Genomic DNA, 24,591 nt, shown 5'->3' with positions numbered 1-24,591 from the left:
TGTCACGATTGGTGGAATTAACAACACAGAAAAATACTGTCAGATTTGTTCCAGCATGCAGTATCATCTGGTAAGGGTCTGATTGGCAACAGCTTCATTTTTCAGCCTTACAATGATCCCAAACACACTGCCAGTGCAGTAAATTCATACCTGGATAGAAAAACACAGAGTGGAAAAGTATCCGTCATGGATTTGCCTCCAGCTCTGTTCTAGTCAAATGTCCCTGTAAGTAAAGCATAAATAGGTCTTATTAATTTATTCTTTACACCTGATCTTTATTACCCCTGAGCACTCACATACTGCAACAGATCTTTTTTCAGGCATTTTGATAAGAAATTGTATTTGGAAAAAAAGTGATTTGGGAACCTTAATGATGGCTCTGTACCAAAAAAAAAGCTACAGATTTTCTCACAAGTTTAATAGCATGTCTACCAACTATTACCTGTTTAAATAACTGCTGAGCATTACTCCAAATACTTTATTTGGTGGCTCCTCATTAAAATTTTTATTTATTTGTTAACATGAGCATCAGTTACTGTGTATTTTTAACACCTTAAATTCAATGTGATACCATTATCCTGCCTAACAACCTAAAAAGCTCCAAAAGGATTAAGTATGGAACATATTATAAATGGAAAATCATATATTGCACTCCAAACACAGCAGTTCTGAAATGGCTGAAAAGACCAATGCTCTGTTGCAGTATGCAGAGTACATGTGTAAATTGATCATAGTACAAAAAAATATAGTGCCTTTGTAGAGCGGTGATCAAATACAGAGATAGAGGTCGCTGACATTGAGACATTCAGAGTCATCATAAGGCAGTAACTGACAAATAAGACAGCATAGCAGTTACATGATTAGATCTTACCACAAGAGGTCAGTGCAATACATTAATGTAGTAGACACAAATTATGCAGGTTCAGGCATAAAAATGTACAGAGTAAAAAGGTAAATGAGGTAACCAGGCTTAAAATCCATCTTTTCTTTTTCTGTACACAGTCAAGTAAAGACTGTATGCTTTCCTCTGCTTTAGAGGAGTTCTTTCAGGCTTGCTAATTCTACTTTTGTCCTTCCAGAGATGGTTGTCTGGGAAAATCTCAGTAGATCAGCAGTTTCTGAAATACTCAGATCAGCCGATGCTCACTTTGAACTTAGCTGGGTCATCTTGGCCATGTCTACATGCCTAAATGCACTGATTTCCATTTCCTAAACTGACACTATAGTGTTTACACTAGACAGTATAAAGTTGGAATTCAGTGAATGAATCGAAGCATCACCAGTTTAAATGCAAATTCATCCCTGCTACACTTGATGTAACATAAGTCTGACCATCACAACCACAGCCACTGTGTATCAGTCTAACACAGATCTTTACTGTGAATTCACCACAGTCCTGCAAACTAACTAAAATGTGTAATTTCTTAAAGCACATCATATGAACTACTTTCAACCCACTTTAATTCCCAAACATTTCCGTTATAAATGACACCGCTTAACCAAAAGTAACAAGTCCGTTATGAAAATGTAAAAAGTAGAAAGTAATTATATTTGTGTTAAAATATAGGGAGTAAAAGTAAAAAGCTAATAAGTACTCAAGTAAAATATAGATACCTGAAAACTACTTAAGTACAGTCCGACCCACTTCTGTGGAAGAACCAGAATGAGCATGTATAAAGGTGTGATCCTAAAATTCAGATAAACTATCTTGAATAATTTACTTAACGAATGACATTGTTAGTGAAAAACCAGAAGATTATAGGGCTGGGCTAAGCGCCCAATGTTTCAAAAACCTAGTAACGCCTTTGGACCGCCGATGCTGGCTCTCAGTGGGTCTAACAGGCGAATATCAGAGCCGTGCATATACAGAATGTAAGTACTTATCTTACAAACGCAGTAAGAAAAAAAACCATAAAATAAAGGCGCAGGATTGAATGTTACATTTGATAGTTTTCCTGCAAGAACATGCTGTAGCCCGTTTTGTGATTTAAAAAAAAAGAAAAACTAAAAATAATAATAAAAAGGGGAGCAGGAGAGGGCCCGGTATAGTTCACTAGGATGAGCGGACGAACATATGCCGCATGGCGTGGAGCGTCCGCGTTTGCCGCGTGTCTGCTCCGTCTGCTCCGTCTGTTCTGTCCAATAAAGCTGAAAAAGCGCCCCCATTTTTTTTAAATGGGTTTGCAGCATCATCTAGCAAGCGGCGGGACAACAACAGGAAGTAGGGTAACCTGTTGGAGCTCAGAAAGTTTCGTTTCACTGGAACATTAGAGAAAAAAATACCTCAGTGGCTCCTTTTGTTTCTTTAGTTTCGTTTCCAAATGAATAACGGAGAAAACGGGACCAAACTTGACTGGAGCCAACGTGCGACGTCGTGATTGGACACTTGCAGTCTTTATATAAAGCAGAATAATGTAGTATCACTATCATCACTGAAACAGATGGGACCGTTCACTTTCACGAGCGAGGTACTATAATTTTAATATTTTAATGTCATCAGTAAATAGCAGTTTCCCACTCTGTGCCATATACTCCTAAAAAGATGTACAAGTAAATATATGGCTCTTAATTGTGAAGCTTTTGTGGCATTTCTTTGTGTCTAAAAGCAATTTTAAAGTACAAATAAAAAAAATCTCAAGCTTTCAGTCTTGGACTTTTTTTAGGTGATTAATATTTGATTGTTTTTCTGTCTTCCAGGAGGCTGGCTGCTTATCAGGGATAGTACTGAAAAGTCTGCAGAATTTAATCCCTGGCAGAGTTTTGCTTGCTTTATTTTAAATAACAGTTACTCTCTGCAAATTTTTCAAATTATTTTGTTTTCTTTTCCTTTGATAATTGCAAATATTTGCAGGTAATTGCAAAAGTTTTAGAAGTTTTAAACTTTTCAGAATGTGTCACAATACCCCGAAGTTATTACAAGGACCAAAGCAGGAATTATGAGTCTGAAAGCAAAGAAGAAAGCTCGGTGAGTTTTCCTTATTCTACCCCACCCCACCCTCAAGGGAGTGATTGTGTATTAAGTCTCTTTTGTTTGTCTGTGTGTTTGTTAGCAGTCTATCAGATCGGAGCAAATGTGAAAATCATTGAAAACATTATATTACCCACAATTTTTTATGGATCGCCTTCAAAACTTAACAATGTACTAGACCTTGGGGGACATGACTACCTAGGTTGGCTAAGGATTTGACCTTGACCTGACCTCTATTGCTATGCCCAAAATCAAAGTTGACTTTTGACATTACAATGATAAAACTTTGCTAAATCACACACTTCATGAATACATCCTAAAATGTCAAGTTGTTACAGCTCATAGAAGCCAGATCAAAGGTCAGACATCAGTTTGTTGTTTAAAAAAACAGGCTGATATAAGCAAGCTGTGTTTGTCTTTTATATTTGGTGGTATTGTACAGCACTTTGGTTTGCCCTATTACTGTTGGTTTTAAAAGTGCTTCACAGATAAAGTGGACGATATGGTATGCAGCACTTCCTGCATCTTGAACAGTGATGGATATTGATATGATTTTGTCACTAATGTTATTTTTTAGTTTGCTTGTAGGTCAGATTATTTATCAGTTGCCTTACTGGTGACTGGTTTGTTTTCTGTAATTAAAAAAAAAAGGCTTTCACCAATGTTGCAACATTTTATTACCTCCTAATGTAAACTCAGTGTAGCTGCATTACACGAATGTGAGACAATTGTTCTGTGATGCAAAAGTGTCTGAAAAAAACATGTCAGTATTGGTAAAAGGAAATTATAAGCATGGAGGTTTTCTAGTGTTTGACTGACAGTATTATTGAAATTGCGTGGTGAAAGCAATCGATAATGACTGTGTGCCTGTTTATAGGGAGGGGCACGGTTACACCCTACACTTCCAGTCTTATCTCTGTAATTGATTACAGAGATAAGACTGGATAAGACATGGAATTGTTTTCCCACACAGTGTGAATTACTGCTCAGTGTGTAAAGATTCAAACCCCTATATGAAATGTTTTTTATTAGTCTTTGAGTGCACAACTTCAATGATCTCCATGAAATAGTATATTTGTAACCAATTCCCTAAAATACTAAATACTAGGTAGTAATTATATACTTGTATAGTAATACAATATTATCTACACCTATAATGTATGAGGACTCATTTTGGGTTACTTTTAGTTCAAACTATATGTTCTTTAGTTTCTTACCATCAATTTTGCTTTTTTTAGGACTTCTTTTGGGGCCACAGCACCACCCTTCATTGACTACCTGAAAGATATTCTACGTCGATATCCAGATGGTGGACAGATTTTGAAGGTTGGTGTAATGTTCTGCCAAAAGCCCATCATATCAGCCACTTCACAAAATACTTCACAAAAAACTTCTTATTCTTTAGAAATTTGCGGGAACCAGACCCTTGGTCCTGACCTCAGTAAATGCTTATCTTAATCTTGATCTTAATTAGCATTTTGGACCACACTAACTAAAAAGTATTTTGTAAACATAATCATTCTAACTTTTATAAATGATGATTGGCTCGGGTGTGGAAACTGGCTAATGACTTGTGTTTAAAAAAATGTCAGCTGTGTGGTTTCCTACTGAGTTCCACCATTTGCGGTTTCTAAAAAACATCAAAATGAGGATAGCAAAATATGCTTAGCTCAAGGCCTCATGATGGACTTCAGTGAGTAATGTTATAATGTTCATGTTTTTAACTTGTCACATGCAATGTTTACACCTGCAGTGAAATTGGACCCCCCGGACCATACATATATAGCAAAGACATGATGTGGGAAGACAGGTCAGAGACAGGTAGTAATTTGGAAAAAACAATGAAATGTACAATACAATGGGCAAGTGGAAGAGGGGAAAAAAGAGACCTCTACTCATACTGGGTTCCTTATGGGAGGTCAGCATGAGAACAGAAAACAAAATATGTAGTTTACAGTGACAAAAACACTTTGCAGTAACATTCATATTTGAAGCTCTGTCTTCTGTTGAGGCTACAAATTTGTGTTCTGTTATGTGAGCACAAGTGACATGCTCTTTTTATTGTTTCAATTTGTTCATGTTGACAGCAAATTTTAATTTGATTCTTGAATTTCGTTTTAGTCATAGTCATTTGACTAAAACCTCATTTAGGTTGTGATAATTTAGACACCTAAACTCTCTTAGTTTTAGTCAAGACTAAAACTAAGAGAGTTTAGGTGTGTATAAATCTAAAGTTGATCAAGGTGAATAAAACAAAAAAGTATAAAAGTTTGTTGTGTTTTCACCTCTAAAAGTTACTCTACACGGTTTACAAAGCACCTTGTTTTCCTTGCCATCAAATTCATTCATTGCTCTCAAGTGTTGACATTTTACTTTACTTCTGATTGGATGGATTGGTTTTGTCCTCATGTATTAGTTTTTATTTAGACATCATCTTGTTCTCATCAGGCAAAACAGCTTGTTGATAAAAAAAAAAAAGAAAAAGAAAAACGTGTCAAAAATGATTTGTTAGTGACATTAGCACTGGTTTCAGAGATCTTAAAAACTATAACAGTGTCCAGACAAATACCTTTTTATTTATATAGAAAATAATGGCAAACCCAAAATTTGCATCAAGGCACTTCATCATATGTATTGCAAGCAACATTCCTTAGATACTTGACTTGGTGAGCTAAATGGAAACTTAGATGTTGACTGTAAATAAAAACATAATACTGTACTATACTAATATGTATACTCTTAAGTATTTGACCACACTGAGCTGACATTTTATCAGATATCCTTCATATGTCACTCAGGTAGGTGAAATATGAAAAAATATAATGCAGTAGAGTTCAACAATAAAATATATGTAGCCTTCATTATTACCAGTGATTTAAATCAATACACATAATGAACATGTGACAAAGCATAAAACACTTTTGGTTGTCATTGTTGGAGAATAAAGAATAAGAAATAATGTGCAACTATACACAGCAGATAAATATTAACAACAGAATCTGAAACTCCTTTCACTCTAGATATTTTGATGTTAATGTGGGAATTCTAAATTTCTAATAAAAACAGGGCTAGATCCCATTTAGATGAGTCACTCTCAGTGTTTGGTATGCTGATTCACTGGAGAGATGGAACACTTCTTGGAACAAAGTCATCGATCATATCACTTTTATGTTATTTTTATTTGTCAATCAGGAACTGATTCAAAATGCAGATGATGCTGGAGCAACAGAAGTGGTTTTCATCCATGATGAGAGGAGCTATGGGACTGAGAGCCTTTGGACGGAAGAATTGGGAAAATACCAAGGTATTCACTGAAAACTGAAGTTTTGAAACCTTTTTTGTTTGTTTTCTACATTTAAAAAGATGAATATAGAAAATATAAACTGTTTATTTTGCCTTGTTATAAAAATCTGAGTAGAAAAAGTTATATTTTTTACTGTAACAACCACAAACATGTTTAATTAATCATATTTCATAACTTTAAATGCAAATATAAATTGTCAATTTTAAAATCATATGCACAAGTTTTGCAAACAACAAAGTTATTTGCAGCTATTTACCTTTTAGCCCTTTTTTATAACCATTTCAAACTATTTACATAACAATCAGGTGTTCTGCTTTCAATAAGATGCCACACAAATTATTTGTGCCACTCCAAAAATTTCTGTCTACTATACAGGGAGTGCAGAATTATTAGGCAAGTTGTATTTTTGAGGAATAATTTTATTATTGAACAACAACCATGTTCTCAATGAACCCAAAAAACTCATTAATATCAAAGCTGAATGTTTTTGGAAGTAGTTTTTAGTTTGTTTTTAGTTTTAGCTATTTTAGGGGGATATCTGTGTGTGCAGGTGACTATTACTGTGCATAATTATTAGGCAACTTAACAAAAAAACAAATATATACCCATTTCAATTATTTATTTTTAGAATAGAATAGAATAGAATAGAATACCAGTGAAACCAATATAACATCTCCACATTCACAAATATACATTTCTGACATTCAAAAACAAAACAAAAACAAATCAGCGACCAATATAGCCACCTTTCTTTGCAAGGACACTCAAAAGCCTGCCATCCATGGATTCTGTCAGTGTTTTGATCTGTTCACCATCAACATTGCGTGCAGCAGCAACCACAGCCTCCCAGACACTGTTCAGAGAGGTGTACTGTTTTCCCTCCTTGTAAATCTCACATTTGATGATGGACCACAGGTTCTCAATGGGGTTCAGATCAGGTGAACAAGGTGGCCATGTCATTAGTTTTTCTTCTTTTATACCCTTTCTTGCCAGCCACGCTGTGGAGTAGTTGGACGCGTGTGATGGAGCATTGTCCTGCATGACAATCATGTTTTTCTTGAAGGATGCAGACTTCTTCCTGTACCACTGCTTGAAGAAGATGTCTTCCAGAAACTGGCAGTAGGACTGGGAGTTGAGCTTGACTCCATCCTCAACCCGAAAAGGCCCCACAAGCTCATCTTTGATGATACCAGCCCAAACCAGTACTCCACCTCCACCTTGCTGGCGTCTGAGTCGGACTGGAGCTCTCTGTCCTTTACCAATCCAGCCACGGGCCCATCCATCTGGCCCATCAAGACTCACTCTAATTTCATCAGTCCATAAAACCTTAGAAAAACCAGTCTTGAGATATTTCTTGGCCCAGTCTTGACGTTTCAGCTTGTGTGTCTTGTTCAGTGGTGGTCGTCTTTCAGCCTTTCTTACCTTGGCCATGTCTCTGAGTATTGCACACCTTGTGCTTTTGGGCACTCCAGTGATGTTGCAGCTCTGAAATATGGCCAAACTGGTGGCAAGTGGCATCTTGGCAGCTGCACGCTTGACTTTTCTCAGTTCATGGGCAGTTATTTGGTGCCTTGGTTTTTCCACACGCTTCTTGCGACCCTGTTGACTATTTTGAATGAAACGCTTGATTGTTCGATGATCACGCTTCAGAAGCTTTGCAATTTTGAGACTGCTGCATCCCTCTGCAAGATATCTCACTATTTTTGACTTTTCTGAGCCTGTCAAGTCCTTCTTTTGACCCATTTTGCCAAAGGAAAGGACGTTGCCTAATAATTATGCACACCTGATATGGGGTGTTGATGTCATTAGACCACACCCCTTCTCATTACAGAGATGCACATCACCTTAATATGCTTAATTGGTAGTAGGCTTTCGAGCCTATACAGCTTGGAGTAAGACAACATGCATGAAGAGGATGATGTGGACAAAATACTCATTTGCCGAATAATTCTGCACTCCCTGTAAAGGAGAACATCACAGCCTGATACCTGCAGTCCTGACAGCAGGTGTATCACTCCTGTTCTCTACCAGCAGTCGCCTCATTGTTCTGACACACAACACAAAACTATCCACAACACTACACACTAACTACACAAGACAACACATTAACTACACACTCCAAACATGCTAAACGTCACAAATCTCTCACAACTCACAACTCAAAACTCTCTCTCTCTCTCTCTCTCTCTCTCCTGCCGTCACTCCTAAAACTTCCCCCTCTTCCTAAACAACCAAATGTCATGTTGCCATATGACTTTTGAGTGGTCGACATGGTGCATTTTTCCACCAACAGGAACGGGCTATTTTTTGTTTGGTCATAAGCAGAGAGTGCTTGCTAGCGCTGTCCTTAGACAGTTAACGTGACGAAACTATTGGGGGAAAAACGCCACGTATATATTGTTTATCATGACTCTGGCCTATCAACACAATTAAAAACTGGTATATATCACTTTGTTGCTTTGTCATCTTGAAGTGGTCATATGATTGGCTTACCACGACTACTTTATTCTTCCTCAGCCAAACAGCAGCACTCATGCGATTGTTTTGCCCCCTTAGCTCCAGGTGTTGTGCCAAAAAGTGATAGTCGCTCACGAGGGCGCGCGGAGCTGCTTAAAGCTGTTGCGCCCGGATTACTTACGTAGACAGCTACTTCCATGCAACTGATATAAGATGCTGTAAGCTGAACACAGCTTCAGCCGTCTGTTTGTTGACAAATAGTAACCCGACCACATTTTCATGTTAGTAACGGTAACGGCGTTGTAACGATAGAAATAGTAATTAGTTAGATCACTCGTTACTGAAAAAAGTAACAGCGTTAGTAACGGCGTTACTGACACCGTTACTTGTAATGCCGTTAGTAACGCCATTACTTGTAATGCCGTTATTCCCATCACTGTTCATAACACATGGGAAAAGACCCAGTGAAACAGAGTTAACAATAAAAACGATAAAAAAAAATAATGAATAAAACCGATTAAAACCCTGAAAAACATACATTTCACACCTGAGACTCAACTCACCAAACGACTCACAGTCCGTGCCCCAGGGGTTGGGGACCGCTGGGTTAAATGGCAACTCTAAATTGGCCATAGGTGTGACAATGAGGTTGAATGGTTATGCAACAGACTGCCAACCTGTGTAGAGATGTATCCTTTTTAATGCCCCTTTGCAGTCAGGATAGGCTCGTTTTGTTTCATTTATAGTTTTTCCAAGTCTTCAGATTTTCAGCTGACTTGCTCCTGGCACTCCTCTCTCGTCTGGACCCAGCTAGCTATTGAAATAGCCCAACCAATTGCCAGATCAGTCCCAGCTGCTCTGCCAGCCTCCTGGCACTGCCTCCTGAACCCACAGACCACAGCTCCGAAAACAATCTTTTACAGAGAATGTATCAAGTAATGCAGAGATACCTTAAACATACACCATGAGCATGTTTTGTTTTCGCAAAGGTCCTGCTCTCTATGCCTACAACAATGCCACATTCACTGATGAAGACTGGCAAGGAATTCAGATGGCTGGAAGGAGTGTCAAGCGTGATGACCCGAACAAAGTCGGGAGGTTTGGAATTGGCTTCAACTCCGTTTATCACACAACAGGTGAAACTATCTATAATTAGCACACATGGCAAGGAAAACATAAACAGTTGACATTGACATATCTTTCTTTACTTTGTCCACAGATGTACCAAGTATATTCAGTTCAGAGCATCTTGGCATGATGGATCCCCAAGAAAAAATATTTGGAGAGAGAAATGGAGGGTTTTGGTGGTCTTTGGATGATGTTGAAGACCAAGAAGTTCTACTGAATATGCATGATCAGTTTCAACCATTTAGAGATATAGTCTCACTTGTATGTGAACATGGATGGTCAAAAGTTGTCATGGAGGATCAGCACTTCAATGGGACAATTTTTAGATTTCCTTTACGCAATGAAGCATCAGAGATTTCTGATAATCTGTATGACTCAGATAAAGTGGTTGAGCTTTTTGATAGCTTCATTGCAGATGCAGATTTGAGCCTCCTCTTCTTGAAGAATGTCACCTCTGTGTCCTTGTTACATATTAGTGAAGATGGAGCTGTTAACACCAGACTTGAAGTGAAATCCTCAGTCCCCACAGATGGTGTTTTAGAGCCAGAAGAGGAGTCAGTCATTGAGGGTCTAACAAGGTTCAAAGTTATAACTGTGAGTTCAAAAGACCAAAAAGAGACAAAGTGGCTTCTGACAACATGTACCATGAAAGAGGGCGTTGCAGAAGATCTTGATTTGCTTACAAAGAAGTTGAGCTTTTTACCTCAAGTTGACCTGGCATTCCCCTGTGGTGAGAAGAGAGACTGTAGCCAGAGCAGACTGAGCTGCTTTCTCCCCCTTCCAAACAATGAATCCAATAAGACAGGACTCCCAGTTTATGTCAATGCATGCTTTGGCCTCACAGACAATAGAAGACACATCAAATGGCAAGAGGAAGACCAGAGACATGATGAACATGCTTTGTGGAATGAAATGCTGATGAAGAAGGTGTTTCCACAAGCATACATCAAGATCATTCAAGATGCCATTAAACTTGCCCAAAAATCTATCCTCCCCGTTTCCTCTGTGTACAATCTGTGGCCAGATCTCACTCAGATACAACACAAAGAAAAATGGCATGCTCTCACTCTGGATGTTTTTCATCACTTATTCAGACAGAACGTGGCCATCCTCTCTCTTGCTAAAGATGAAAGACAGTTTATCTCTCCATCAGAAGCTGTTTTCCCCTGCAATGGCCCAACAAGCACCAACATATTGTCTGCCATTAAAAGGGCTTTAGTGTCATGTGGAGAAAATCTTGTCACTTTACCAGCTAGTGTTGCAAAGGCTATAAATGAGGCCTACCCAAACCCTACTACCCTAAAACATGTGACTCCAGCATTCCTCAGGGCCATTCTCCACAGGACCAGTGTGGATAACATCACTAAAGATGACAAACTCAGTCTTTTGGAGTACATTTTAGGTGATGAACAATACAAAGAACTTGAGGGTCTTCACCTCCTTCCACTCAGTGATGGCTCTTTCAGATATTTCACATACAAAGAGGAAGACACTGCTTTGATTGACAGCCATGAATTTCCAAGGTAGGATTTTCATACATCTATCAATATTTAAAATAAATGTTACATAAAGTATAACTGAAGTTGTCATTTTTTTTATTATTTTGAGTGGCAAGTTTTTCCATTGTTTTGTTACATTTAAGGCAAAACTAGCACTTATCGTTACGTCTGATAAAACCAAAATAAAGCATGCATAAGCTGAATAGTGTGACATAGTGCCACATTTTAATTGCAGCAGAAATTTTGGTAATTAGACATCCAAAAAGACCTGATTTACTGTTCGACTATGTTCACCAAAAAAGGTGGACAGATCCACTGGGCTTATAAGATTTCGAAGAATATTCATATATTGAATGAAATTGTAAACCCAAGTCATGACTCGTGAGCAGAGATGCGCAGTAAAACGTTACAAGTGACGCATTACTGTAATCTGTAGTAAGTAATTTAAGGAGTACTATTGCAAAAAAAGTAATTCGTTACTTTCCCGTAAACACCCTGCATTACTGCATTACTAAACCACTGTAATTTTGTTTGTGAGAGTGTCTCATGACAATGATGTAAGCATGTGCGATGTCCGTGGCAGCAACAGACGTTCCTAGATCAACAATGAATAGTATGGAATGCAGGAGAGAGAACGACCATGTAGAGTTTAAAACTTGGAAGTACTGACATTACTTTAAGTTTGATTCTGTAAAGAATGACAAAAACATTAGCATCCGCTGTACACTTTGTGTGGGATGAAAACTTCTTTCTACAGCGAAAAATTAAACTGAGCAAGCACCTAGCAAGCTGCCATGGGAATGTGAAATTCACAGGTCCCACCCCAACCACCAACCCCCACTGACCGCCGCGGAGAAGTAATCAGTAATTAGTAACTAATTACTTTTTTCAAGTAACTTGACCAACACTGCTTGTGAGGCACAGGGTGCTTGTGAAGAGTTTCATTTACAGTGAACAGTTTCGTTTTTACGTTTCTGACAACGGCCAGCAAACTTTCCAGTTCCCAGTCCCAGTGTCACTAAAAAAGAGGAGCTTTTTCTAGTTGGAATGCACGTGCCCTGCCAGGCTACCTGGCACTAGTCCTCGGGCTTGCTGCACCATCCCTCCCCTGCTGTGGAGCAAAAGACCACGCCTCCATTACACGACTCCTAACAGTTTGATCAACAGATATCACTACTTTTGTTTTTGTTAAATTGAATTAACAAAATTAAATTTTGTGCAGACTCTTGTTGCCCTTCTGTAAGCACCTCTTCATCCCAAATGATCTGACTCCAGCCTGCAGTGCCCATCTGAAAAAACTGGCCAGAAGAAGTAGGTCAAAGTAGTATGCAGAGACCTGAAAGTCATTTGTACCTACCATACATGCATTTTTAAACAGCACAGCTCTTAAAATCTCTCTTTATTTTTATGATCTGTTCTTTAGATTTCTTCAAGATCATCAATGTTGATGCATCCCGTGTAGCTGAATATACAAGAAGATATTTGCCACCAGACTGTAAGCAGACAGGGAAGAACGTTGTTACATGGGAAAACGGCAACATTCAGCATCCACCTTTGGACTGGTTTCAAGAATTCTGGAGGTTTCTCAACAATCATTTTGATGAGTTAAGTCCTTTCACTGACATACCTCTAATACCAGTTAGTCCTCTGTCTGGCAGTCAGACTGTATCAGTAGCAAAACTACAGCAGAACACAACTCTGATCTTTCAGAAAAGTAAACAGCTGAATTTGCCAGACCAAATAACTCAGCTGCTGAACAAAGTTGGTGGCACAGTGGTGAGAGGAAATGAGTGGCTCAAGCATGTAGACCTTGACTCATATGTGCTGTGCCCATCTCCAAGGAGTGTTTTGAAGGTCCTGATGAATTTAGATTTCCAGCATCTTGTCACAGAACTCAAATCCGCCTCTTACACAGCACGAGAAGAACTGAAAGATTATCTGTCTTATCTGGATTCGCTCTCAAAAAAAGAGAAAGATTTTCTCTTGAAGTTGCCTTTGTTTCAAACCATGAAAGGATTCAGTGTTGCAGCTCAATCAAAACAAGCTGTGCTTCTGATCTCAGGCCTAACAGTACCAACAGAGCTCCCTATGCCTGATTCCATAATCCAGTGTTCTACTGAGACTGACCGCAGACTGTTACAGCTGCTCAAAGTTCATCTCTTGGACACCGCCGAAGCAGCCAGTGTTCTTGTTGACAGCATAAGGAAAGGCACTTGCAGCAGTGACAACACTAACAAAACAATGACTTGGGTTTTACAGCATGGTAAGGTGCTTTTCTCACAAAACGAATCCCTGAAATGTAGCTGTAAGGACTTGAGCTTCATTGAGGTGAATGGACAGCTGAAAAAGGCATCTGACTTTTTTGATCCAAGAATTCAGACTTTTAAAGTCATCTTTGAGTCAGACTTCTTTCCACCGCCTTCATACACTCATTCACTGCAGATGCTGGAAAGCTTAACAGAAATCGGATTACTGAATAAAGAGATGGATGTCTCACCTGAACATTTGCTACATGCTGCCACGCTGACTGACAAACTGTGTGTGAACTCACAAATCGAGGCTCTGAGAAGAGGTCAGGTTCTGTTGGAAATGGTGGAAAGTAATGATCTACTGACAAAGTTTTCTCACAAACAACTTCATTGCCTCAAAATGCTAAAATGGATCCCATGTGAACAACCTGGAAGTGAGAAACAATTCAGTGATAAATCTCAGAAGTATTGTTTGTTTTGCCCAAATGAAATAAGACATTCTGTGTATAAGGACATTGTTGGACATGTAATGCCACTAACAGGGAAGCTCAGTGACAGAGTTAGCAACAGACTTGGTCTCAAAGACCTACCACCACCTGAAAAAGTGACTGAGAATCTGTCAGTCTTGAAATCAAAAGCACTGGAAATGGTTAATCCTGACACAGATGTAGACTTCAAAAGACAGCTGCACAGCATTTACAAACACATGCAAGACAACCTCTTTGTATTTGTTACAATGATGGGCAATGAGACATGCTGGCTATGGGCCCAGAACCAGTTTGTTGCACCCCAGGATCTGGTTCTTGAATACCCAAATAATCTAGATCTGAGTTCTTACATTGGGAAGATGCCGAATGAATTTTTGCCATACAGAACATTGTTCCAGAGGTTTGGCCTGAGAACAGTACTTTCCAATGAAGACATTTTGGGCATTCTGTACTCCATCCAGCAAACAATTGAAGCAAGACAACAGTCGATTGCAAGTTCCTCAGAGGTCAAAGTGTCAACAGAAATTCTCAAATGGCTCTGGAAAGAGAAGAAAACAGTTCAGGATGACATCCCAGTGCCAGTCATTGCTGAGGGAGGAAAATTTACCCTTAAACCACGATCAACAGCTCTTTTCTGTGATGTAAGCAAAAATGGACTGAAAGAACTAAACTGCAGAGAAGAGGAAATTTATGTCATACATGAGGAAATCCCAAAAGCAGCGGCTGAATGGCTGGAAATTCGTTTTCTCAGTACCCACATCCTTGATCCAGAGGAGATAGGAATAGAGCAGTGTGGACAATCTGAACCAATAACAATGAGGATAAAAAATATTCTTAAAGAGTACGATGAAGACAGTGACATCTTCAAAGAGCTCATCCAGAATGCAGAGGACGCTGGGGCAGATGTTTGCAAGTTCTTGGTGGATTTCAGAGTACACAGAGATGCACCTGAAAGCCTGATTGACCCTGACATGGCTCTTTGTCAGGGACCTTGTCTTTGGGCTTTTAATAATGAGCAGTTCACAGCCGAGGATTGGAAAAATATTGTCAGAGTTGGCTCAGCCTCAAAGGAAAACAAGGTGGAAAAAATTGGAAAGTTTGGACTTGGATTCAACACTGTGTATCATGTGACAGATGTCCCCTCCATCCTTAGTGGCAACACTCTTCTCATACTTGATCCAAATGTTACTCATCTCACAAAGCATATCAAACATAAATCAAATCCTGGAATCAAGCTGGATCTCTCTCAACAGCGATTCTTTCATTGTTTTCCTGGTCAGTTTGGATCATATGAAAACATTTTTGACTGTAATTTCACCCGAAAAAGTCCTCCTGAACCCTATCCAGGCACTCTGATCAAACTACCTTTCCGAAGTGAAGAAGAGGCTGTCAAATCAGAAATAAGCACAAATGTGTATCAAAAACCCAATATCCTTGATTTTCAACATCTCTTTTCTAAAAACTCACAAACCCATCTGCTTTTTTTAAAGAACATCATTACATTATCCCTCCAAAATATCCCACACAATGGATCAACTCCACCAAGAGAAAATGAAATGGAGACCATCTTCTCTGTGTCAAAAACTACTGTGAGTGCAATGGAGATTCCTGATGACAACAGTGTGTCCAAGCAACGTCATGCTGAGAAATCACTGATGAAACTTGATGGTAAATGCAAAGAGTTAATCAATTGCTATAAATTCAGCATTGTGAAAATATCCAGTCAGCAGTCTAATGAAAATGAAATTCAGCTCTGGCTCCTGTACAACTGCTTTGGGACAGATGAGTCCTTTAAAATGGCCATTCACAAAAACAAGCAGGCCAGTTTCTCTTTGCCCATTGGAGGGATTGCTGTGCCCTTGCAAAATCATCCAGAAACTGGAAAATTCAGCACATTACAAACAGATCTTGTTGGACAGGCCTTTTGCTTCCTTCCTCTTCCCATTCACACGGGTCTTCCTGTCAATGTAAATGGCACATTTGCTGTGACAAGCAACCGAAAAGGTCTGTGGGAAACTGGAGTGAAAAATGACTGGAACAAAGCTCTCCTTCAGGATCCAGTAGTGACAGCATATGTTACTGTACTCAAGGCACTAAAGAAAATGTCAGAAGATAAGCAGCTGGTGAGTTACTGTTATCACACCTTTTGGCCTGAGAGAGAGAAAGTGACTGAAACTTTCAAGCCTTTAGTGGATGCACTTTACTCAACCATTGTTGATGACTCTGTTGGTCCAGAGCTCTTTAGTGATGGAGAACAATGGTTCTCAATGAACAATGCCATATTTCTTCATGAGAGCATTGAAAATGATGAAAAGATTGGTGACCTTGCAGTGCAAGTTTGTCAGAAATATGCAAAAGGACCCAATCATGTTGTTCCTCTTCCACTGTGGCTGAGAAATACTTTCAAACAGGCTGGCCTAGAAAAGGTTTTACAAAACAGGACATGGAACTGGGAGAAGTTCTACAGAGAAGCAGTGTTCAGTAACCTAACTACAATGGACTCGAAGAGTAGAGATACCCTTGTGCTGCATGCTATTGACCTTCATATCAAAGAAATTGACAATCTGCTGCTCTGCTATGCATGCATACCCACAAAGGGTGGACAGCTCCAACATGTCAGGAAACTTGTGAATCCTACAGGGAAAGTGGCCTGTCTTTTTGAACCAAAAGAGGGACGCTTGCTTGATGGATCTGAGAATGACTTCAGATCTCCAAAAAGGATTCAGCGTTTGTTGGAACTCGGTATGGCAAATGACCATCTCCCATTGGAAGACATCACAGAGAAAGCGGGCACAATTGATAAAACCTGGAGCATTGACAAAAAGAAAGCATTTGTGCATTTGAGGTGCCTTTTTGAACTGATGAAGAATCACATTTATGATATAGAGTCTCACCACTGGAAAACACTGAGGACAACTGCATTTCTTCCAGCATATTCACCTGGTGATGCAAAAATGGAAGGAAATATATCACTTAAAAGGCCCGCTGATGTTTTTAGTGACAAATGCTCTCTTCTCGTTAACATGACACAACCAGTGTTGGATCATACTAATCTAAACATACACAACACAGATCCAGTTCTACTGATTTTAGGAGTTCACAGCACTCCGAAACCAGAAATGGTTCTTATGCAGTTGCACCAAACAAGCAAACAAGCACACTCTATTGACAGATCCATGCTTTACAAAATAGCATCTGAGTGCTATAAGTTTCTGGATCAGTGGATCTCTCATTTTGGAAAAGTTTGCATCCCACACTGGGCAAGTTCATTTCCATTTATCCTCATTGGCGATACATTTGTGAATGTCGACCGTGTAGCTGAGAACGGGCAATTTGAAGCAAAGCCCTATCTCCACGTACTTCCAGCTGCCTTCACAAGCTTCAGGAACCTCTGGACATGTATAGGTGTTGAAAAACATTTCACAAAAATTCAGTTTCCTAACTGTGTTGCAAGAATTAAAAGCTCAACATGTAAATAAGCCCCTACCAAAAAGTGATCTCTCAGTTGTCCTCACAATTTTAAATAAAGGGATTTTTGAGGCCAAATTGAAAATCACGGATGACTGTCTGATACCCAATGAGCATGGAGTTTTGCAACCTGCAAATGAGCTGTTTTACAATGACAGCCCATGGATGCCACTCACTTCAGGTGTCACATTGTGTCACGAGAATATCCCACGTGTTATGGCTCGCCACCTTGGAATCAAAACAACAAGGCATCATACTCTGGAAAACCACATAGTTGATGACATGTCACCATTTGCTTTTGACTTTGAACAGCAGGAACAGCTGACTGTTCGTATTAAAAACATAATTTCAGCCTATCCATCAAAGAAGGATATCCTTAAAGAGCTCATTCAAAATGCTGATGATGCAGAAGCAACAGAAATTCACTTCATCTGGGACAAAAGACAACATGGAAAAGTAAAAACATTTGGGAAGAAATGGAACAATCTCCAGGGTCCAGCACTTTGTGTGTTCAACAACAAAGTGTTTTCTGATGCTGACATTAAGGGAATTCAACAGCTGGGAGAGGGAGGAAAGCACAGCACCCCAGGGAAGATAGGGAAGTACGGCGTTGGATTCAACTCTGTTTACCATCTGACTGACTGCCCTTCGATCCTTACAGGAGATGAAGTACTCTGCATTTCTGACCCCAATCAAAAATACATTGAAAATCATTCAAATAACCAGCGATATGGCATTGGCTATAAACTAGCTGACACTTTCAAAGAAATGTACGTAGATGTCTACAAATCATTTCTTCCAGACAAATTTTCTCTTAAAGAGGGCACCATGTTCAGATTACCTCTGAGAATGGGTACAAATGCAAATGCCTCCAAAATATCACAGCAAGGAGTCACTGACCGCGACATGAAAGAACTGTGCTCTGCTCTGTCTGAAGATCCTGAAGGACTAATTCTCTTTCTGAAAAACATCTGCAAAATCAAAGTCCATGAAATCAGTGAAGATTCACAAGAACTTAAAACCATCTTTGAGGTTGAAAAAACTCTGCCACAAAGAAGTCGGGATGAGAAAGATGCTTTTGTAAAACATCTACAAAATGCACTGCAATCAGACAAAACAGTAACACCGCACAAGACTTTCTATGAAACTGTGATTTCCACCTCAGATAAAAGACAAAGTAAGTGGATTGTTGCAGAACAGTTTGGTTCTTTCAAATACAATTTTCTCTTGAAAATATCAGACAAACTTCCCCAAGCATCATTAGCTGCACGTGTGAACACAAAAGGATACCTCATGGATTTTAAAGGAGAAGCCTTTTGTTCACTTCCTTTGCCAGGGAAAACTGGACTGCCAGTACATGTCAATGGAAACTTTGAGGTTGATTCTGCCAGGAGAAGCCTTTGGAAAGAAGATGGGAAGAGTAAGAAATCAAACTGGAATGAGATTTTGAAACAGAACGTCATTGCTCCGCTTTATGCAGATCTCCTGCATTACATCAGGCGAATGATCACAGTCAAGAAAGTTTCCCTTGCATTTATTGGCTCATGTTTCAGAACAGAATACTTGTGTTTTTGGCCAACTGTGTCCAAGGATGTTTGCCCAGACTGGCATGAAATGATACATGGAGTATACAGATCACTGAAAGAAAAAGGCCTTGATGTAATCCCTGTGATGAAGAGCTCAACACAGAAAATTGCAGATAAAAAAATTAAAGAATACTCTTTTGACTGGTGTAATGTCAGTGAAACAGACTCACTTGAGGACCCTTATCTGACAAACCTGACAAACTACAAGCTGATGGCCATCTTGGAAGATCTTGGAATGAAGCTGGTTCCTTATTCCACAAACATGCAGAGGATTTGGAAAAGTTTCAGATCTGCTGGGGTTGAAGTGAAAGAGGTCAGTCCCTCCTCTGTGCAGATTTTCTTACGAGCAAAGCCTCTCAATGATCCAACCCAAACAGATAAGGATTTACCTTTACCCATAAGTGCCACTTTGATCAAAGATGAAACAAGATGTTCAGAGCTCTTGAGTTTTTGTTTAAAAGATTTCTCCTCAGAAAAGGTCACCCAAGACAATTCAAATTTACTTGATGGGCTTCCACTTCTTCTCACAAGAGATAAAGTATTGACAGTTTTCAACTCCCAGTCACCCAAGTGGATATCAAGATATGCAAATCTCTTCTTTGGCTGTGAGGAAACATTTGCAGATTATCACACAAACATTCAGCACATTCGTCTTCTACAAACTTTTAACTTTGTCAAAACGTTAACATTGCCATGTGCAGCAAGAGCTTTGAAACCATTTGTTCAGCATCTTCTTAAGAACTGCTATGTTGATCCACTCTGTGGTCTTCATGTCCCAAATGAGACAATGTTGGAGTGGCTGAAATCACTTTGGATGTTCATAACAAGTGAAATTAAACTACCAACCTCTAGAGTTGATGAACAAAGCCTGACACTAAGTGATGTGAGGAAACTCTTCAGTGACTGCTACATTTTACCTGTTGTGTGTCCAAGGTTGAAAAACAAGCACTTCCTGCAAACAATGAAACACATGTCAAGTGTTGTGTTTGCCTCACAGAAACACAAAGACATATCAGGCATCCTCTTCAAACTTGGTTTTATGAGGTTTGATCATGTTTTCTTCTCTGAGATGGATCGATGGATATATTCATGTCTACAAGATGAACTTCTTGATGTAGATGATGAAAGCTCAGTGTTGGATCAAGTATACAACATTAATCGCTCAGAGTTTTCCCACCTTTCAAATGATGATATGAAAGAGTTTCAGATGTTCCTGCAATCGGGATTATCCAAATCCAAAGTCAGCCAAGAGTATGTGAGGAAGCTCAAATCCTTACCAATATTTGAAACAACACATGGTGAACGAGTGAGGATTGATGGACCTAAAAAGGTTTATGTTCTCAACAGCGTTTATTCAGTGAAATTTCCAGATTTGTTCAACCTGCCCAACACCGGCAGCATTTTTCTGAAACACAACTCTGAGAACTACACACTGTCACAAACACTCAACATTCAGGTCCTGAATGATTTGGAGTATTTCATGAAGTTCATTCTACCTGTTGTGCACCAACTCACAGAGTCACAGATTCTTCACAGCCTCAAACTGTTGCTGTCACTAGATTATTCGTTGAAGGAAAGAAAAATTATCATCTCCTCACTGAAGACAGTGAAACTGATTCGCAGTTCTCAAGGTAGACTGGAGCCTGCATCATACTACTTTGATGAGAGAGTGGAGCTGTACAAACGGATGTTGCCCCACGAGAAATTTGTACCTGAGAGATTTTGGACTGAACTGTGTGAAGGAGATGACTACACAACAGAAAAAGCAAAAGAGCTGGTCAGAAAACTTGGAATGAAGCATGTTGTGTCAGCGGACGAGATAATACATTTTGCATACCAGCTGGAATCAGAAGCAAAAGTTAACAGAAGACTCAAAGACATGAAACTGAAATCATCATTACTTTTCAGGGAAGCCTTAAATAAAGCATGTGATCCCAAAGACAACAAGGAAAGGTTGCTGGAAAGCATTGCTGACATCAAATTCATTTTTCCAGTTATGATTCGAAAAGAACTGTCCAACTACCACCAACCATTTGCTCCTGAAGGAACTACTGTTAAAATTAGAGGCTCGTTGATTGAGAAAAATCCAGAGCATCAAGATTTGATTTGGTCCTCAATGCCAATTATTCACTTACCAGTTTATACAACACAGAAACTTCTGCAGATGATGAAAAATGCAGGAGCTCATGAAGAACCACCTCCAAACTGTGTAACCAGTAACATAAGAAACATCTGTCAGTCACCATGTGAAACTGACCAGCTGATCAAAACACGAGCTAAAGTGTTCAGAAGTTCGTACGCTTACCTGCAAGCAAAAAGATTTGAAGGAAACCAGCTGGCTGGTCTTCCTGTTGTGTTGGTTGAAAAAGACACAAAACTTATGAGGCCTGATGACGTGTGTCTGTCGCTCTCCTATGATCGTGACTTCAGACCATATCTGTACAAGATTACTCCAGAAGATGCAATGTATGCACCGTTCTTTCAGAAAATTGGTGTGAAGAACGAAGCTACTGCAGAGCAATATTGTAATGTTTTGGCAGCAGTTTACGCTGATTCCTGTGATAAACAAAAACTACATTCAAACCAGCTGAGAACTGTGAAACGAGCTGTTGAGCAGTTGTTTAAGTTAATCAGTGCTCAGGGAAATGAGACACTTCTTGAAAATGTTGAGACTCTGTATCTTCCTGCAGTTGATGGTAAATTATACCCATCATCCACACTCTGCTACAATGACACAGTGTTTGAGACCAAAAGGTTGGAAGAAGCGCTGGAGAACAAGTTCCTGCTGCTTGAGAAACTCAGTGAATGTTATTTGGGCAACGACAAATACAAGCATCATCAGCTGTTGCAACTTCTGCCTCAGAAGTTTCAGCCAAAGATGCTGTCTGAGTTCACAGAGGAAAGAGTTGTGGAATCAAAGATGCAGCGTTGTGAACTTGGGACTGGCTGTGAATTTAGCGGATGGTTTGCTAAACATCTCTCCTCAGGAGCCTTTAAATATGGATTCATTTGTCTTATTAGAGAGCAGTTGCAAGGCAAAATAACACAAGAAGATGCTTCTAACATATGTCAGAAGATTTTTGGCAGTATACAGATTATCTGCTGCAAAACATTGAAAACAACACTCTGGCTCAATAAACAGCCACTTCCCAAAACTGATGAAGAAAATGATGTTTTTGTGGAACGAGGGCAACAAGGGTGTACCTTTTACTTAAAGCACAATGATGACATGGCTGTCAAGGTAATAAATGAAGTCATCATGACACTGACAAAAGAGATTAATGCTCTTTTAGGGAACAGAATTGCATCGGTTCACCTTCCAGTGCTGGGACAACTCCTCATGTGTGATGATCTGCAAGATGTTCGGAAAACTTTGGCTAAACATCAGATCCGTGACAGTGCTGAAACTGAAAGTTCCTCTTTTAGTCCAGCAGCCCCTGGGACAGAGGTTCCAGAAGAATGGCATGATTGTTTGGACATGAATGTCCTCAACAACTTTGAAGAGGGGGAGTATGTTGGCTACAGCATTGATGACAAGTACATTTATGCAGTTATTGTTGAAGAACTGCCTGGTCACAATGGACGATATTCATGGAGATACAAAATAGATATTGGAGAAGATGAGCCCACTGAAGTCAGCTGTGTTGATCTGTTTCAGTTTAAACGAGAAAAGAAGGTAAAAACAGAAAGGAGGAAATGCATAGAGCCAGGACCACAGAAGAAGACGCTAAAAACCAGAAGAAAACACTTGCATGGAGCTGGAACCACTGACAGGAGCTGTGCCACATTCTTCTGAATCATCAACAAATTCTTTACCAGCCTCTGTTGAGGAAGCTAAAAGGGAAATTGATAAATGTTTGGCAGAGATCTGGAGGCTTCCTGAGGAGGAGAGGCACAAAGCCATCAAGAGACTGTACCTCAGGTGGCACCCTGACAAAAATCCGGATTGCCAGTCTCTCGCCAATGAGGCATTCAAATATTTACAGAATCGAATTGATGAGCTTAGCAAACCCAAAGCTGCAGGATCGACCTTTTCAAGCAGAAACACAAATTTCAGAGGCTTCTATCAACAGTGGAATCAGGAGGCCAGGTATCACAGAAATAGTCGAGAGAGGTTCTCTAGAGGCTATAGAGGTTTCCATTCCTACAACTTCTGGACCCACAATGAAAATGTCCCAAGGCCAGACAGAGAAGAGGCCAGACGCTGGTGTAGACAGGCTCGCTGCGATCTCAATGCAGCTCACAAAGACACTGGTGGAGGGAGCACAGAGTGGTGTCTGTTTAAGGTCCATCAAGCAGTGGAAAAGTCTCTTATAGCAGCATGCTATAAAAGAAATGGACAACGCCCCAACAGCAGCTCAATTTCAGCCACTGCTGCACAAGTTTCCCGCTACAGCCTCCAACTGAGAGATCTGCCTGAGATTGTGAAAAACCTGCAGACACTCGGGGTGGATCCCAAAAGGACTCAATATCCCAACTGTCATCCATATCCCCACATACCGAATGGACGATTCAGATCAGAGAATGAAATGCTGGCACTGAACAAGGCATCAGAGCTCCTTAATAAAATAGAAGCATATGTGAATTAAGGATTTAAGACAGATGGACTATCAATTAGTGTGACTGTGTTTTGACGTGTTAAAAGGATGATATCTACAATCTAAAGCTGAAATATTATTTAGCATCACAACCAAAATCATTTCAAGTTGTCTAATTTTTCACAGTAATAATCACAGAAAATATTAAAGAAAAAATGTTTTTTATTTATGTCAATGCTATTTACTCACTAGTGTTTTTATATACATTTAGAAATATTTACTTTCCTATGTTTTAAGCAAGTTCTACTACTGTGACCCAAGTATGTATTGTTAAATTTAAATGATTTATGATAATGAGGACCAAAACAATACCGTATGAATTTCCAATAAAAGTTTGTTTTTTGCAAAGATTTCTTTAGCATTTAGATGAAACAAAATATTTAATGCAGTATTTGGCGTTTGAGGGGTTTTAATGTAGTAGTTTTGTTCTGGAAATAAAAGTACAAAAGATTTTAATGGAAACTTTTTCAACTTTTATTCAATTTTACTTATAAAATGAAATGATGAAACAGCAATCTCATATTTCAAACACCTTTGTAAACTGATTCCCAGTCTTTCTAATACTTCTATAGTTACTTTTGGAATTTTACTGTCTCTTTTTAATAATCATGTACCCAAAACTTTTGAGAAATAAAGCGTACTTACTAAATAATGACAGTGTGTGTGTTCATGATGTGATTTCACTGAATGTTACAGCAAAGATTTACCACTTCTTTTATCTTTTATAAATTGTGAGGATTGTGCCCCCAGAGGTCTAATTCTATGTTTGAGAGGACATGCAGTAAGTCCATATGTTTTGACAGATTTCCTTTTACATCAGGCACACCGTCGAGGATCGGGATCTGA

At 39.3% G+C, this 24,591-nt stretch overlaps 1 protein-coding gene across 1 annotated transcript; it reads left to right on the top strand.

Moving 5' to 3' along the window:
* Positions 1–2,790: 2,790 nt before the first annotated feature.
* Positions 2,791–23,833, top strand: LOC113008166 (sacsin-like). The gene is given in 9 exon segments (XM_026145385.1): positions 2,791–2,965; positions 4,207–4,294; positions 6,161–6,272; positions 9,719–9,865; positions 9,949–11,380; positions 12,579–12,667; positions 12,780–17,527; positions 17,529–22,877; positions 22,879–23,833. Coding segments are annotated over 9 exon segments (12,852 nt in total). The 5' UTR covers positions 2,791–2,936; the 3' UTR covers positions 23,737–23,833.
* The last annotated feature ends 758 nt before the right edge of the window (positions 23,834–24,591 follow it).

This window comes from Astatotilapia calliptera, chromosome 16, assembly GCF_900246225.1.
Source record: "Astatotilapia calliptera chromosome 16, fAstCal1.2, whole genome shotgun sequence".
In the NCBI taxonomy this organism is placed as follows: domain Eukaryota; kingdom Metazoa; phylum Chordata; class Actinopteri; order Cichliformes; family Cichlidae; genus Astatotilapia; species Astatotilapia calliptera.
The sequence above is the reverse complement of the archived record's forward strand: the minus strand, read 5'-3'. Positions and strand labels throughout refer to the sequence as shown.